Source organism: Sus scrofa, chromosome 1, assembly GCF_000003025.6.
Source record: "Sus scrofa isolate TJ Tabasco breed Duroc chromosome 1, Sscrofa11.1, whole genome shotgun sequence".
Taxonomy (NCBI): domain Eukaryota; kingdom Metazoa; phylum Chordata; class Mammalia; order Artiodactyla; family Suidae; genus Sus; species Sus scrofa.
The window spans coordinates 109,301,149-109,319,625 of NC_010443.5; the positions used below are offsets into that span (position 1 = coordinate 109,301,149).

The 18,477-nt window shown below is 45.5% G+C and overlaps 1 protein-coding gene across 14 annotated transcripts in view; it reads right to left on the reverse strand.

Annotated features, from left to right (window-relative positions):
- The window catches only part of TLN2 (talin 2), a 472,001-nt gene that overhangs the window by 92,486 nt on the left and 361,038 nt on the right, over window positions 1-18,477 (reverse strand). For all 14 annotated transcript variants that reach the window (XM_021094283.1, XM_021094275.1, XM_021094269.1 and 11 more), the window contains 7 exons: window positions 17,394-17,591; window positions 16,287-16,426; window positions 8,687-8,780; window positions 6,342-6,431; window positions 4,306-4,428; window positions 2,856-2,999; window positions 1,151-1,312 (listed from right to left, as the gene is read on the reverse strand). In XM_021094283.1, the coding sequence (XP_020949942.1) occupies window positions 1,151-1,312; window positions 2,856-2,999; window positions 4,306-4,428; window positions 6,342-6,431; window positions 8,687-8,780; window positions 16,287-16,426; window positions 17,394-17,591 (951 nt within the window). The remainder of the gene's footprint in view (window positions 1-1,150; window positions 1,313-2,855; window positions 3,000-4,305; window positions 4,429-6,341; window positions 6,432-8,686; window positions 8,781-16,286; window positions 16,427-17,393; window positions 17,592-18,477) is intronic.

An 18,477-nucleotide genomic window follows, 5' to 3' on the forward strand; every position in this document is an offset into this window, starting at 1 on the left:
CTACAGCTCTGATTGGACCCCTAGCCTGGGAAACTCCATATGCCGCAGGAGTAGCCCTAGAAAAGGCAAAAAAAAAAAAAAAAAAAAAAAAAAAAAAAGGAAAGACAGAAAGAATCTTATGCAAACAGCTAAGAAATTGCTGATGGGGAAACTGCCCCATGGCTCTCGCCTGCCCACCTCCAACCAATGCTGGGCGGCACAGTCTCTCCTCAGCTCCAGCTTGGCTCAGCCTGTTGCCTGATTTTTCCACATGACTAAACCAGCTTCACACAGTGCAAGGAAAACGAGGTGTGTGGCAATCTGTCCTCTGGAGAGGGCAGGGAAAAGTCCTATTATTCCAGGACAGCAACAGAGCCGAGCATCCTACCTCAAGGAGCATGAGAACCCTGAAGTCAAGTGTTCACCCCAGAGGCCTTTCCCTCCTCCATATTCTGGTTTACACGAACTTCCAGTCTGCCTAGTTTGCCTTCCATGATCACCTCCTTTAGAGACTGGAGGGGGCACTGGGTTCTTTGCCTAGGGTCTGCTGTCTAGCCTACGGCTGTCCACTTGGTGTCCCACCTAGGACTGACTAGATTTGTGGTCTGATCTCCCAGCTGCTATTACTACAGCTCAGCCACTGCAACTCCCTCCTCCCAAGGCACCCTGCCCCGCCTCCCCTCACCTGTCCATGGCCACTCACACCCAGATGAACTTGTGAAAACATGGAATGCCCTATTTTAAGAAGCTGATGCTCCACTTAAAACATTTAAACAACTATAGACAGAATAGATGTCATAGGATAAACTGATTTTAGATGAAAGAGATTTTCCCAACAATTTCCCATTCCCCTCTCCCTCTCCCATCTCCCTTGGTCCAGAGATATTTAGCCACCATGGCAGGGCCCTTGGCCAGCCCATCATAACCAGCCCCACAGAGCACATAGTTCACCCCTCCCCACATACTATGCAAAAGGTTAGGAGAGACCAAGGCTGATAGTTTTGCATAGTAAATACCTTTCTCACTCATGAATTCCTCCTCAGGGACTTAAATCATGAGACTGAATTAGATGCTGGACTTCACCAAACGCAAATCTTAGATTCATCCCGTTCCTCTTTCCCCTTGCAACAGGCATTACAGGGACCCCTAGAGCTTCAGCTCAGCGACCTACCTTGATGGTCTTCACCAGGTTGGCAGTGCTATTGGCCACTTCCTTGGCTGACTGGACAAAGTGCCTCTTGGCCACCGGGTTGCCCGTCTTGGACGAGGCGATGCGGCACGCGTTGCACAAAGCCGAGGTGTGCTTGGCGACGATCGTGGCAGCTGACAGAACCTATAAAGCAGGGACTAGGTTGGGGGCACCCCATGCTTCAGTGCAGAGGAATCCACCCTAGACTCGAGCCCTAGATTCCCATTCAACTCACATGTCTCAGGCTCCTATAAATAAAACCCGTATTTCTAGCTCTGCAGACCCTTGAAGTCACTCTAAGAAAGGAGAAGGCAAGAATCATTAAGCCAGAGAGAATAAACAAAGGAATGGAAAGGAGAAGCTGATGTAGTGGTGGAAGTGGGTTGGGTTCCATCTCGAAGGAGATGTAGGTGGCTACCCTTGGGGACCCCCGGCCAGAAGGGATATGGTCTAGGGTCTAGGCCAGCATTGCCCACCAGACATACAGGGCGAGACACGTACCTATTTTAAAGTTTTCTAGTAGCCCCATTCAAAGAAGTACAGAAACAAAGGATATTATTTTAAATAATATATTTTATTTAACTCGATATAGCCAAACTCTTTCATTTCACCACGAAATCAATTTAAGCATATTAAGATTTTACATTTAAAAAAAATTATTATTATCCTACTGAGTCTTCAAAACCCGGTCTGTATTTTACACTTAGAGCTCATCGCAGTGTGGACCAGCTACATCTCAAATGCTTATCAGCCACATGAAGCTAGCAGCCTCCACATGGGAGAGTCCAGGTCCTTATAAGCAAAGCGACCATCAAGGTGCATCAGCTCCTTCCTTACCCCAAGGTGCTGCAGGCACCTTGTTAAGGGGTTTCACTCAGGAATCTCCCAGGTGTACCCCCAACTGCTTTTCTGAATCCACCTGATCCACTTTGCTGGGGCTGCTAACACCCCTTTGGCCTTAACTGGACAGGTGAGAAACCTCAGGTGCACTGATGCCTGTCTTAGGTCCAGATGTTCCCTATTACCTCCTCTACTGGGTCCTTCTCCTGCCCCAAGAAAGCTGGTCCTAGGGCCAACAGGGGGTGTGCTACCTGACAGTCTGCCTCTGCTAGCCCACAGGGGCCATCCTTGTTCCTTTTCAGCACACAGTGCTTGAATTACTCAACAGGATTCATGTTTCTCAGGTATCAGAAGCATCATGGAATGTCACACATACTGTCTAGTTCTCAAACATCTCTCTGGCTCCTTTTGTGCTATAGATTCTGACTCAGCTCTGGGGCCTGGCTCAGGGCTGGAGAATTCATCATACCTTCCTCCATGCCTCCCTAGAACTGTCATCCCATCTCCCAAACTCTATCCCACAGTCAGAGTCAAGGGGGTAGGGATCTGAGCATAGAGCAAGCCCTCGACATATGCCCCCTGCACTGAATGAATGGAATTGTTAGACTCCTGATGAAACTCGCTGTGACCGCGCCACTCTGAATGCCTTCCAGCATTGCACTCCAAAGCATCTGACCGTTTCCACTTGCACTGCATGTTGCAATATCCCCCTAAGTCATGATCTAGAGCGCTGCCTTGAGCTGGATTTGCAAGCTCTGAAGGAATGGTCTTCTCTACTCATGTCTCCCACCACCCACCTCCAAGAGCTCAAGCGCTCACAGAATTCACATCCTTGCCCCATGTTTACCTGTGACGGGCTGCTGCCAGGATCCACCAGGTTCTGGCATGCCATCTGGATAGCCTGGTTTGCCCTGGCAAACTGAATGGGGTCCACAAGGCCCTGGTGGCCTGCTTGGCTGTTTGGATCCGAGATGCCAACCAGGTATGCAGCCTGGAAGGGAGGAGGAAAGCCACAGCTCAGGTTCTCTGCCTGCCTAAGGGGACCACGGTCCCACAGTGCACATGTGGCAGTCATTATCACTGCTCCCAGCACAAGGTGGTCAGGGTCATCTCATCAACAAGGGTTTAAGGTTCGACAGGCTGATGGCCACTTGGGCCAGAAGGAATCTGCCACAGGCTTTTTGGAATAAAGTCTCCTTGTTCTTAAGAAAGTCTCAAGAAGTTCTTCCATATGACCATGATGCTCACTCTTTGGCTGGCAGATGGGAGAGGGGAAAAGAGTGGATGTAGACTAATGGCATGGAGCTTCTGGGTAGGCCAACCCTGGAGACTGCCCTACACAAAGGTTTCTCATCTCATAGCCTAAGGCATACTTATTGTTTGGGCCAGTATTTCAAACTGTAAGTAAGAATGAGTAAGGGGAAAAAAAGGCAGTATTTGGGGAGTTCCCTGGTGGGCTAGTGCTTAAGGATTCAGCATTGTCACTGCTGTGGCTCGGGTTCAATCCCTGGCCCAGAAAACTTTTGCATGCCATGGGCTTGGCAAAAAAAAAAAAAAAAAGGCGGCAATATTTGGTCTCCAAGAAGACAAGAGGCTACAAGAGAAGGTCTTCTCTTCAAACCTTTTGGATGTGTCAGCCAAATAACAGGGAGAAGAGGAATCTGTAAGGGGGAATTCTAACCTCAACTCATTTCGCCTGAGATGAGAGGGGCAGAATAAGGGGAGGTAATTTTATCCCTCAAACTAGGGATGTTTTTCTTTGGTTCAGTAAAATTGTCTAGGCTTCAGGTAATTGCCAAATGATAAATCCTTCAAGGTAAATGCTGACAGTTTTGAAAGTTCAATTACACAAGCCCAGTAATTACTGCAAATGCACAGGACAGTCAAAGACCGGCCAGGAGCATGCCTGATCACGACTCTGCATGATGGCATCCAATTTTTTCTCCCTCTTACCCTAAAAAGAGCATGACTAAGAGTTTTGCAACTCTAAAGCCTCAGAAGGAATTTGAATTATGTAATACCTATTTTCCCCTCAAACAACTTATCTGTAACAATGACCATTGGGGGTGGGGGATAAACCTTAGATTGGGTGTTCAGTGTCCTCCCAGGCTGCTCTGCTCCTGGGGGATAATTAGCTAATGCTCTGTCTGAATGCCAGCCAGCATAAGAGCTATCACCTTTCTGTAATGGTGGGTGGAGACAGAGCTGGAGCTGAAGCCCCCTGTGCCTCCAATAGGGACCTGGCAGAGGACATGGCTGCAAGGCCTGCATCATGGGCTGCAGGGAGCAGTCCTTACCTGGGCTGCGGCTTCTGTCAGTCCACAGAGAGCCTTGGATGCAATCCCCACACACTCTCCAAAGGCAGGGAGGTCCCCAGTCTTGGCGTTCTGCGAAATCCCTGCCATTGACTCTCCCAGAACCTGCAAAACAAACCACCAGAAATATTCTGGTCAGCATTCTTTCAGACCATGGGGTTAAGGGGCTGCACATCCAAGTGCATGTTCAAGGCCACTAAATTCACAAATACTTGCCATTATTTGCCTTTATATGCAATAATAAGAGCTTCAAGATAATGATATCATTTCTGTTCCACAAAGAAAAATAATGAAAGTATGAAGCTTTCATCAAAAAGGTATTGATATCTTAAGGTGATAGAGTTAACATATATAGATCAATAAAGTAAAATCTATACAGGGCATCCCAGGGATGAATGGTCTAAACTGAGAACTGGTAGTTCCCACAATATAAAAATCAGACCTATCTACCAAGCTGTAGGTGAAGTCATACCCAGAAAGCAGAAGACACACATACCCTTCCTGATGTAATTCACTTATTTGTTGACAGTAAAATTTAAATCTATCTTTGTTAGGAAGTATACATATTGAGAGACAGACAATCTGAACACTAAGGCTACATTTGTAAAATATTTCCTTTTACTGTGAAAAGCATTGGTACGTTCTTTTTCCAGAGGTCTTTAAAAGGGATTTTAGCATTCAGAATCCAACCCAGAGAGGTCCAAAACCCTGCACAAGGTCAGAGAGAAGGTCACACAGGCAAAGGCAGGATGTCTGCCCCACATCTGCTACTGTGTATTCTATGGGCTTCCTAATGCCACAGGAAGGCAGGTCTTATTTTCCAGGATCACCGATCTTAGAAACGAAGGATGTTCAACAGAACTCTTTAGACAGACTAACACATCCAGGTCTAGAACCCAACACAGAGCACTTTGTCAAGAAGCCATCTTGGACAGGGAAAAGAAAGAAATTCTCCAAAATTGTTTCATTACACAAAATAATCCAGTTTATATAAAGACCTGCAAAGAAGTTGGAGGGTATTTTTATGTACAGCCTTTTGCTCTCCCTCACCCTGCATCCCTCTTTATAAAGAATGGTTTCTTTGCATCTACCTATGTAAGACATATGCATCCTCCCTTTAGATAATCCACAGTTCCATAAAAGATGCTAAGGCAGAACAAACTCTACTAGTCTTGGCCCAACTTAAAGCAAACCTTCCTGATGTCACCAATACAGCTGTCTTTCCAAAGCCAGTGTAAAAGTAACAAAAGTACACATTCATGCTCCAAGTACAAAGCCAAATTATAATTGCATGATATCCATTCATCTCACTTGAATTTCATTTTAACCTGATTTTGAGGCATTATCAAAAACACTGGTATTACTATCATAGCTAAGTGTTTTCTCAAGCTTTTAAAAATACCTGCTCTGTTAAGTCTTTTAGATTGCCATCCACATCAAATGAAGTACTAAGAGCTAAGATTTTGTTGCATAAGGTTAAAACTTGGAGAAGAGAGGACGCAAACCATTGTACTGTCTTATTTTCACTGCTCTCCCCATCCCCACTGAAAAGAAAAATCCCACCATTTTTCACTCCCTTTGAGAATGCATGCCATGGATCCCTGGTGAAAAGAACACACAAGAGGGTCTCATATAAGCCAAGGTCACTGAAGGGCTTTCCCCAGAAGAACAGTTCCACCTGAAGGACATACATGATCTGATTCACAGTAAGACCCATCTGTGGTAGGGTATAAGCAATAGTTCTCAAACTGTGGTTTCTCAACCAAGTGGGCAGGACCTGGGAACTTGTCAGAAATGCACAATCTCAGCCCCTCCTCCGATTTACTGAATCAGAAACTTGGGGGTGCAGCTTAGCAATCTGTGTTCAATCAGACTCCCAGTTGCTTCCAGTGCACCTGGAACAACAAGGCTTTATGACCCAGGCAGCCATGGAGAGTGACCACAGGCAGATGCACACAAAGCACATCTAGATTCTTCCCCACAATGAGGAGGGATGCCGAGAGCTCAGAAAGGCCTACCTTGGAGTTTTCCATCACACTTTCAATGCAGTCAAAGTATGAGAGGTCACTAACGGGTTCGTTTGGATTGTCCAACATCCCCTTGACAGTCTACAGAAGGAGAATACAATTGAAAATTAAGCAAGTGTTATAGAATAAGGAAAATTCAATGTAAAACACCAACTATCAACTTCTCCATACAGATTCTGGTCATAAGCACTCATGATCCAGATTTGGGAGGGGAATTTAGATCACAGTGTCTGCGACTTCAGATTTCTTGTAAGCCAACCATCCTGAGTGGGGTGGGGGTGTCTCAGGTCAAGCTTTGACAAAGAGGAGAATCTTGTTCTCAAATCTGAAGGAAAAGCATGGTGTCCACAGAAGGGGGGGAGATTTTCTTTTTCTTAAAGAAATCTGAAAGTTAATGGAAGGCAAATATATTCATGGTCAATGAGCACAATTTCTCTGCCAGAGAAATTTAAACCTCAAGGACCCACTGATTTGTTACTTCATTATCAGCAGGGCCATCAGTTTTAAATTTTGGAAACTTTTAATGGGTAGGCATGAAAGAAGGTAACTCCCCCAAACTGCCCACTGGGATGGTCCATTTGTTTTTAATTTAAAAAGTATACAAAATGTTAGGAGTTCCCATTGTGGTGCAGCAGAAATGAAATCGACTAGTATCCATGAGGACTTGGGTTTGATCCCTGGTCTCACTCAGTGGGTCAGGGATCCAGGGTTGCCATGAACTGTGGTATAGGTCGCAAACATGGCTTGGATCCCTCGTGGCTGTGGCTGTGGTGTAGGCCAGCAGCTGTAGCTCCAATTCGACTCCTATCCTGGGAACTTCCATACGCCACAGGTGTAACCTTAAAAAACAAAAAAGTTAAATAAATTTAAACATAAATAAAAAATACAAAGTATACGACATGTTGAATCTTGTTTAAATGTCCAGCAAGGAACCAGGCAGGGGGCTTGCTTCCTTATCTCCAGTATGCCGAAAATCACTGCTAGCTTTCATGTTGCAATAACCTTTGATTATCACTTATGACAGACTTTTCCAGGGGAAGAAAGTCTGGAGATCCAGCCAGCCAACCTCCTTCCCACTGAGTGAGAATGTACAGTAGGACTTAGTAGCCTGGGGGACACTGCCAACAGAAAGACAAGGCCACATGAGGGACTAAGGGTGGGGGGAAGTCACGGTGAAAATGCCGAGTTACCCAGTCAAAGATCTGGGGGAAAGAGGGCTGCATGAAGGAGCTCATTTCACTGAAGAAGCTCTTCCCACTCTTTGGACAACCCAAATTGCCTTAGTAACTGCAACAGCGAAACAGTCATAATTTTGGCAACCCAGGGTACCGTTAATGGACAGAGGATTTGCATCGGGGCCAACAGATATCATTTAGGTCACCAGCCCACGTATCATTGATATTTGTAAATGTGAACAGACCAGGATAGGGCAGTAACTCACGCAACGTAGGACACATTCTCCTTGTTTTCAGAATGCTTCAGTCCCATGGTAACAAGCCTCTTGTCATTTTCAGCTGTGGTGCTGGCCTATTGCCATGGGCAGACTGGGCCTAGAGCAAACCCTTCAGAAGCTGCAATCAACCCTCCCTCCACACGCTGTCCTCTCTGGCATGGTGGGGATTCCTGTTCAGAAAACTAAAGGTACCTTGGGTACAACTAACCCATATCTTCTAAGATAACCATTTGGCTGTTTCAATCTTACCTGAATTGGTTAGGACTGCTTTATGTACAAGCAGGCACACTGAGTTTATTTTTATCTGCATGCATTCTATGAGCCTAAATTAACTTTCCATTCAAAATAAACCCTAAGTATGAATATAAAGTGATAAGCACGCACACTGTGTTCTGGGCCACAAGGTGCTCACGGCCAGCTTGACTGGCCAGCTTGACAGGGTAACAAGTGTCACCCTGGGTTTTCTATAATGTGCCCCTACACATTAGAAAGTAAAATGTATGGCAAGTTACTCAAAAACTACATCTATCCCAGCTTCTCCCCGATGCCCCAGAATAATCACTCCAAAACTTTTTAGGGAGAAATTGCTTTTCTTCAGCCTACACTCAATACCATAAGCCTCCCCCTGTTTGAAATAAAGAATCCTTTAGCAAAATAACTCTCATCTTAGTGAAACAGGGAAGCAGGGATGATGATCCTAGCAAATCTGGTTTCACTGCAATCCCTTCCCACCTGGACTGAAACTTTGACCAATTTGGCCAACTCTGGAACAGTTTCCCAGGGAAAATAAAAGGCAGGAACAGAGGAGAAGAAAATGACCCTGGAAGGAAAGGACAGATAGACACAAACGCTTCAATCCGCAGCAGTCCTTCCAGTTACCCACCTCGAGCTCCCGCAGGGCGTTATCGCACTCCTTCTGGCCAGGAGCTTGCTGGGTGCATAGAGTGATAAGCTGATTGATGCTCTCTGTCACAGCTCTGTGGCCGAAACGGAAAGAGGGTTTTGTGTTTGGCTTTGTAAAGATCAACAGTCATTTCCCCAACCTTTTGCAGGTTCACTAGAAATACAATTAATTCACCACAAAAGGCCCCATGAGAGCTCTTCCATAAGGCTGGAAACAACCAAAAATAAAGCCTAGACAGGGAAGAGGGAATGAGAATCCCTGCCTTGCTTCTCATCGTTCATTTGATTCTCACTTAAAAGTACTGTTTGTTCTCTTAAGAAAGTATGACTGTCTTTTAATATATCCACAAGGGAGAATTCACAACAAAGTTCCAAATGGCGAAGAGCTCATATTAAGACTGTTTTCAATATCCTGCACTAGCAGGCCATAAGGAATAGGAAGGACTGTCTGAGCTAGGCTATTTTGGACAGGCTTTGTTGAGTTTGGACTGTTCTGTGTATTTTAAAACAGGCATACTGTAAACTATGCCTTATGATTTTAAAACCTCTTCTTTCCACTCATTTCCACATGACTGACCAGTTCCTAGAAGCTAACCCCAAATTATTCTTTAAAAGAGCTATTGTCTTTGTTCACATAAGTATGAATCAGTGACTCCTAGATGACTTTACATGCATTTCTATTCTTCTTAGAACTTAAGAGGAAGCCTTCAATTTTTTCTATATTGGCAAGGGTTCCACCTGAACTGGGCAGCCTCTGTTTAGGTTAAGCCATGGATAATTTAGAAAGGGATGGCCCATTGTGAGTTAATTTCTCTAATAAGGTATGAATATGGATCTAGATTTTACCTGGGGGGGGGCATGTGGACGTCTAATTATTCCAGTACCAATACCATTTAAAATGCCCTCCTTTCTGCAGTGAATTACTTTTGTAACTTTGTTGAAAATCAGTTGCCCATATTTATGTGGGTCTATTCTGGACTCTATTCCACTGACCTGTGTGTGTAACCTCTCACCCAAACCACACTGTACCTTTACATTACGTCTTATAATTGAATACTCTTGTTTTCATAAATGAAAAAAAAAAAAAAAGAGAGAGCGAGATATGAGATAAATCCCTAAGGGGATGCTACAAGTTGGTGGTTAGAAATAGGACTTAAACCCATACCTATCTGATTGCAAAGCTAGATCCATAACCATTTTTCTGCAGGGTTATAACTGGTCTATACTTTTGGCAGGACCCTGAATTCTATTCAGAGTCAGTAACCACTGCAGCTAACGGGCAACTTAAAATAAAACAAACAAAATCAAAATAGGACACACATTGCTGCTAATCATTAACACTGCCTAATATAAAGATGCCTCATTTTATTAGTTAAATTGGCTTTGCCGCTTCCCACAGAATATCAAATTAGATAGAAAATGATGTTGCCAATGTACAAAGGCAATCAGCTTAATTATTTGATGAGGAGCTACTGCTTTGAATTTTAAATTCAGCTAGGGTGATGGGAAGAAGAAAAACATTCCTCAACTCAAAAAAGAATCCCAAAGTAGTTTTTAGACTCTAGTGATTGATTTACTTGGGAGAACAGTGCTTAATTAAGGTATGATGGGGAAGCACTGGGTCCTGCAGGCACAAAACAAAGAAGAACTGAGACAGCAGGACAAACCCTAGTCGGGACCACTCTGGAGGATGCAGTTCATGACGTGTTCACTGGAAGGGTCCCCCAATGTATTCTGTGTGGGCAGCTTTTAAGACACACCTCTCAGCAGACAGGCTGGCTGTGTCAACCTAACTAAGAAGGTACAAAGCCCTCAACTGTGGTGACACGATAATCTGGGGCATATTTCCACAGATCACACAAGCTCCCCATTTAGCTTACTTCTTTCAGGGTTTGATGTTTATCGACACTTTTCAAAACCTACTCTTTATGTAAAGATTTTTCCACTAAAAACTAAAGTGTTTACAATGGGTGAATCCAGAGAATATACAGCTATTCGGTGGTCCCATCCTTTGGACTCTATTTTAGACATGAAATTTTTTCAAATAAAAACTTGGGGTTAAAAACAAAAAGCAGGAGTTCCCGTCGTGGCGCAGTGGTTAACGAATCCGACTAGGAACCATGAGGTTGCGGGTTCGATCCCTGCCCTTGCTCAGTGGGTCAAGGTTCCGGCGTTGCCGTGAGCTGTGGTGTAGGTCGCAGACGCGGCTCGGATCCTGCGTTGCTGTGGCTCTGGCATAGGCTGGCAGCTACAGCTCTGATTCGACCCCTAGCCTGGAATCCTCCATATGCCGCGGGAGCGGCCCAAGAAATGGCAAAAAGACAAAAAAAACCCAAAAAACAAAAAGCATACTAAGCATTTGTGGTTGGATAATACATAAAAGGGCCAGCACAAAATTGCTTGTCTCAATGAGTCACTTGAGTAACACTGATCCATGGCTGAGGAGCATTTTCAGCTATCATGGATCCCACAACTCAACTGAGAGTCTGGATTACACAGCTAAATAATAAAGTTGGTGGTCAGAGGCAAATGGCTATGCAGATCTGACAAAGAAAAATAGAATTCTTATGTTTTAAATGTTAGTACTTATTTATAAGAGCAGAGGATTAGCGGCAACCCAAATACACAGTGATAAAGGACGGACTAAATAAATACAGAGACAACAAGAGAATTCTGGGCACCCATTAAAAGTCATACTATCATATTCCTTGTATCACAGAAGAATATTCATGCTGCAGAATTACGTAAACTAAAATGCACTCAACAGTATAAACTGTACGAGCCTATACCTGTAAAAATATACATACATATAAATATACATATGCATACCTGTAAAAATATACACAGAAACAATAATATAAATATACATATGCATAGAAAAATGACAGAATGACATATCAAAATGTTAACAGTGATTTTATAATTTTCTTAGAGAAAATGTTTCAGAAAATCCATGAAAACATTATGAATTAGCCAATTTACATTGTCATGAAAATAGGGCCCAAATTAGTTGCATCTTCCCTCTGTTCTATATGAATCCCAATTGGCTCGAACTGTAATTATATTTTCCCCCCACTTTTTTGTAATGATCGAAGCTCTACAAGTTTATTTTTTAAAAATAAAAAAATTAAATGACCATGATTCCACCATCTAGATATAATGTTTTCCTGTAATTCATACTTTATTTAAGCATATTTAGCCCCTCAGCCTTTTAAAAAATTGGGATCTAAAACCTCAGATGTTAAAGGCTTTCTAACCCAGACATTGTTTAGTGTTCAGACATACTAAACTGATGCAAACAGGAGTCTGAGCTTTGGAAGGAAATTTTAAGTAGATACAGAATTGAAGCAGAGGTGAGAGAAGAAAATCAACCAACTTGAGCTTTTGATTACCTATGAAGCATGAATCATCTGACAGCGAGCTTGGAAGGGAATAAAGCAGCTTCAGACAATTCTCTTCCTCAAGGGGCGGGGTGCACAGGAAGGCAGGAAGAGGAAACCTTAACTCATCCATGGGTATTCTCTGGGTCTTACTCTGCACAAGGCATGGGAGTAAACAATAATATAAAGCCTCTCTAGGGAAGAAAGGTGCTTGCAATCCAGCTGAAGAGGCAAGAAGATGGACAGACCAGACACAAAAGTGAGCTAGAGGGGAGTTCCCCTAGTGGCACAGTGGTTAACAAACCCGACTAATATCCATGAGGATGCGGGTTTGATCCCTGGCCTTGCTCAGTGGGTTAAAGATCTGGCATTGCTGTGAGCTGTGGTGTGGGCCAGCAGCTACAGCTCTGATTAGACCCCTAGCCTTTGAACTTCCATATGCCACAGGTGCATTCCTAAAAAGCAGAAACAACAAACAAACAAAACGCCAAAAAACAAAAGTGAGCTAGAGGAAGTAGTGATGGGGAGGGGACCCCAGACACAGGAGTGTCTCTGTGGACTCGTCAGGAGTGAAAGCAAGCAAATTAAATCCTGACTGAGGGCTGTGGGTTCTGCACACAAGGGAGCGCCTGACATGGACCAGAGCAATCAGAAAGCCAGGGCTCAATGAGATTCCATTTTGGATAATGGGAAGAGAACATTCTCGGAGACCAAGAGGCAGAAGAAGGCCCAGTGTACATCTTTCTATTTCACAGTGAGGAAGAGCTGCTGGCTGGGTCATCCTTTTTCACTGTTATTTTGGAGACAGGAGGATGCCTGCCTGGTAGGAACCTCAACACAAAGAGTAGCTCAGAAAGAGGCACCTTCTGCAAGGTCCAAGGTAGCCCTAAGGGGTTGGGAAATAGCTGAATACCTGGCCTAGGATGGTCCTGATGCTGGCAGCCATGGGCATCACACTTCAGCCTGGGAGTCCTTGTGGCTGGGGTGACTGTGGTGCGGGGAGTACCTCAGGGAAGATGCTCAGAGGCAGGACTCTTCCTCTTTTTTCCACTGCTGACTCATTTTCCACTTCCTTGACCAAGTTCAGGGGGTGTGAGACCAGCTCTTGGGCAGGGAAAAGGCTGATAAACAGTTGACAAAGGGTCTCCAGCTCTACCCAACTCATGAGAAAAGAGCCCAAGCCCACTAGTTACACAGCAAGAAGATGAACAAGCTGGACACTCAACAGAAATGACTTCCTCCCCACTCGGCATCAGAAACCAAGGGGCCAGGTTGCTCAGATACCGAATGACAAGCAGAGGGAAAAGTCCGCATACTTTACTGACTCCCTGGAAGTAAACCATATTTTCCCTTAAGCAAGAAGAATCATGGTGACTAGAAAGAACAACAAAAGGGTTCAACTCTGCCAACACAGAAGCAGGGTGGGGCCTAGTTGTTCCAGGCCTGGGTCCCCATAGTGGTGTCTCTGAGGTCTTTGGGGACATCCACACGAAAGACAGGCAGGGCATGGCTGTCTCAAGAACAGGGAGGGTAGTGGGACTGATGATGAGGTCCAGGGCAATCAGAACCCTGCTGCCCAACCCCAAAGGCACTTATGTGCAGGACTGTTATGAGGCCCAGACAGAATGAGGGTGGCATGCTATGAGCACCCCCGTCCCAGCTCCACCAGGACCACCCCTGTCTTATAGTGTGCACCTGGCCCATATCGGGCATGTGATAAAAATCTGTTCCGTGAACAAATGAAGGAACCAGAGAGTGAAGGAAAGCAGCCCAGCTAGGCAGAGCTCTACCTCCCAAGATGAGCTAGCCTGACTCACTTGACCTGGCTGGAGCTTCCTCTGGGAAACCACTCCAGGGAGCAGAGCTCGCCAACATGTGCCAAGAAGCCAAGGAGAACCAGCCAGCATCCTCCTGCAGCAGTTTCAGCCCAGGGCTATCACTTCACATGATGATTTGTGAGTGCTGACCTGGCGGGGAAACCATCAGGCTGGGAATTCTTCCTGACATCTGCAGAAAGCCAGGGCAGATAGAAGCAAAGCAAGGCTTTTCTTTGAGTCTGCAGGTCCCTTCCTCAATGTCACCACCAGAGGGCCTTCGGACACTCACAGAGCCAGGACACCAGCAACATGCTTTCAGGCCCTGGATTCCCTCCTTTACCTGGCTTTCCGAAGGCCAATTTATACTCTCCTTGCCCTCCCACAATTTAAGAGAGTCAACAACATGTTCTAATTACATTGGAAACTGTAATTGTGAAATGAGGGGAAAAAATTGAAGATAATGAAAAACATCTGAGTTCAGATACCTGGACACATCAGTTGCCTTATCGAGAAGCTGTTTGTAGGAAAAATGAGTAATCAAGAGGGCTTTTTTTCCCCCCTTAGCCATGCCCACAGCATGTGGACGTACTGGGGCCAGGGACTGAACCTGTGCCACAGCAGTGACCACACTGGATCCTTAACCCTCTAGACTACCAGGGAACTCCAAGAGGGTTTTATATCAGAAGCAGCTACTCAACAGAGAGGACATCAGCATCCCTTCTCATCCCCACCCCTACCCAGGGAAGTGCTCACCTACTGGGACAATCACAAAGCATAAGACTGAGGGGGATATGTGTGGATATTTTTCCCACCACCTAGTGGCTCTAGCTATTGCTGAAGGTCAAGTATGTATCTGGGAATAAGAGAAGAAACTCAAACTCAACTGCTCTAAAATTATCTAACCTCCCCTTTACAAAAATAACACAAGCAAAGAGGACATCAGAAACAGGTTTGAACCACTGGTACCATGAAACTTTGTATACTGAGAACTGAACAGAGTTAAGGATGATGTCATCTGTACATGCCCCCACTTTGCAAGTGGGAAAGTTCAGACAGGTTGCACCACCTGACTAAGGCATTAAAGCTTGGACTAGAATTCAGGTCTCCTGATTCTGACAACTTAAAAAAAGCCAGGAGAGATAAAGACATTAAAAAACAAGTAAACAAAACCAAGTTAAATTTTTTTTTTTTTTAAGGGATGCACCTAAGGTATATGAAGGTTCCCAGGCTAGGGGTCAAATGGGGCTGTAAGCATCGGCCTACACCACAGCAACGCAGGATCTAAGCCGCATCTGTGACCTACACCACAGCTCATGGCAACGCTGCATCTTTAACCCACCGAGCGAGGCCAGGGATCGAACCTGCATGCTCATGGATACTAGTCAGATTTGTTTCCACTGAGCCATGATGGGAACTCGGAAAAAATTTTTTTTTTTTTTTTTTTTTTTAATGAAGTAGAACTCAAGCCAGGCTTTAAAAGAAATCACTCGTCTGCACATTTTGAAAGTGTTCCTAATTATGCTGTGTATCCCAACTGTCCTGCATTTAATCTCTCACTGCTGTTAGCTTTCCTATACATAAAGTGCTAACAAGCAGTGCTGAGAAAACAGGCCTACACCACCACAGAGAGGAAAAATACTCTACCCTCTTGGTTCTGGAATACAAATGTGGAACTGCCAATATAAAATCAGCCTGGCCTGTCCCTGCAGTGTCTCCACAGACTGGCATTAATCACTAGTTACCGAACTAAACGGCCACAGTGGCCCTGGAGCAGAAATTGTATTACCCACTTCCTTGGGTAAAAACAACAGGAAAGAAGGACACTGACATCATCCCAAAGCTCAGATCCACATTTTAATATATTTCCCAAAACAATTTACTCCCACCATCACCCCATTTATCCTGAACTACAGCCCTCCTGCCCGTGAAAAAGGGAACATGTTTAAATCCATCTAATTAACGCTGGTGCCAGGCACACAGCAAGTACCCAAGAATGTCGAATCGCTAGTTGAGGTCTGTTTTTAATACTCTGCAACTTCTGATTTCTTTTTCAAGAACAGATACTACTTTCATTGTCTGAAAGATACAAACACTACTTAATCTATTCGTGCCCATTATAAATCAATGGGGGCCTTAAATCAAAGCAAGTCCTCCTGAAAAGGATTTATGAGGAGACAGAAGGCATCTTTAGTGGCGAAAGCACACATGCAAATGAGTCAGTTTAATAAGACACAGGCGTCTCTGTCACTCTCGCCTCCAACTCTGGCAATAGGAGGTCAGCACCAGTTCTCGGCCCAGTGAAAGCAGCGCGATGTCAGAAGTATCTGGCAGAGAGCAATGTTATCGAACCCACACCTGCGAGCCCGTTTTGTCCCACTCTTACCTGGCAGCTGCAGCCAGGAGATTTTTCGCATTGGGGGCTCCTGGGTCTACAGAGAGAGACTTGGCAGCTAAGAGCAGCTTGCTGGATGCCATCGAGATGTTCTTGAGGTTCCCTATAACTTGGATCTGGTCTTCTTTCGTCTGGAAGGTCAAAAGGAGCCAGAGTAATTAGGGGCTGTTCATTTTTTCCCAGGCAGCGTCAGAGCTGGGAGCGGCACCCTGAAGGTTATCTGTACAGAAAGCATTAAACCCCATCCGTCTGCAGACGTCTAACTTGTCCAACTCTGCCTGGCGTCCATCCTTCCCCAAACAGATACCCAGACCAAGATGCACATGACAGGACGGAAATCCACCCTCAAGTGGGTCAACCGAGAGCTGTGGTGTCTCAAAAGTGTGGGCATTAAAAGGTGGAGGGAGGAAGAGAATGAGTGAGAATGTGCACAGACCAGGCCACAACAATACTGGGGCCATCAAGGGGCTCGTCCCTCTCAGCCTGGTACCAACCACTAGCACAGTCTCAACACTTTGTGCTGACTGCATCCCAGAAGCTCCCGACTCTGGAAGGGACACGTTTCTGACCAGGCTTGCGCATCCGAGGAACAACCCTTTGTAGATAACAGAGCAAGGGACACGATGGGGTCCCTCTTTCAGGGAGTCCACAAGAGCTGGTGAGAGAACAGCTCCGTAAGCCCACCCAGACCAGTCTGTTCATCAGAAGGTCATTTGTAATCACTTGACCCTCAGGATTAGCCTTTTCAAATGGGCTCACCGAACCTCAAGTACCTGAGTTTTAACTCCATTACACCACATTTAAAGTATAGGATGCAGGGCTGCCCTCCCTCCAAAACCCAGAGAAACCCTGAGTTCTGTTGGAGGATTGTAGGGAAAGTTCTCATCAACCCAGGAGGCACTTCACACAATACGATAGTCAAGTCAGTGGGCCTGCCGTTTTCCCGGGGGGTCATGGAGCTCTCCAAGAAGCAAAGGCAACGTCAAGGTAGGGCAGCTTACAGCTTCCCCGATGCTATCTGCCAACTGGCCTCAGAGGCTGACAGCCCACCGGCGTCACCAGCAAAGGGTCAGCTCCACAGAACGACCACACCCTCACCTGAGCCTGGCCTGCCATCTCAATGCCGGCATCGAGGAACTCGTCAAAATCATCACTGAATTTCCCGGAGGCTGCAGCCAGCTCTCCACTCTGGCCCCGGGTGGCATGGACAACCTCTCCTGCGGACTGGTTCAGATCAGCCGCTGCTTGGTTCAGTTCACTCTGGGCTTCCTGGAAAGGCTTCGTGCTCGGAGGTAACTGATGGGAGAGAAGGCACATGGCACAAGTTTCACTTTGCGTAGGAGAAACAACGGCAGATGTTGCAGAGGGAAGGAGGACTCTCCCGGGATGCATTTGTGAGCCACATGGACTAAAAGATGTGGTTTGAGCCCATATTAAGTTTGACCTTCCATGTATATACACTGACTTCTTTGCTTGAATTTATTGAGCACCTAGTCAGGGCTGCATGGTGGAGCAATGACCAGCACAGCTTGCCTCAGGGCCTTTGGTCTCCTATGGGGCAGGGCCGGAGCTCCCACTTGGACAACCTGAGCCCAGGAGCCACTCTCCGAACCGCCCTCTACCTAGGCTCTCTCACATGGGAACTCTCAGAGGTTCTGCCTTTTGGAACTAAACGTCGGATGCTATTAAATCTTAAATCCTATTCTCCCACAAAAAATAGCACCTCTTTTATTCATCAGTGGTCTTTGCTAACAAAACAGCTCCTTCTCAGAAGTGCCGCTAGCAGAACTAGAGAAAAGTGAAAAGATCCAGAGAGTCAAGAGAGACTCTGAGTCACAACACACCCAGGGCTTGCAAACCTGGTATGTGCCAGGCACGAGGAGGTGAAGAAACAAAGATGAATGAGGACAAGAGCCCAAAAAGGGACTCACAGAACAGGGAAGGGAACAGGCCCCAGAGTGAAATTCCAGGCTACTCACTCTCTCAGGGAGTTCTGGATCTGTGTGTCCCTTTATCACCCATCACAGCCTAAAATGCCCCCGTCAGAAATTCAACCATCACATACCCTCTGTTCTTGTTCATTGGGGTGACCTGAGAGCAAGGAGCAACATGGTCTCAAAGACAGAGAGGAAACTTTAGAAGCTCTACACCCGGGAACTATGCTCAATAGAAAGCAAAACAA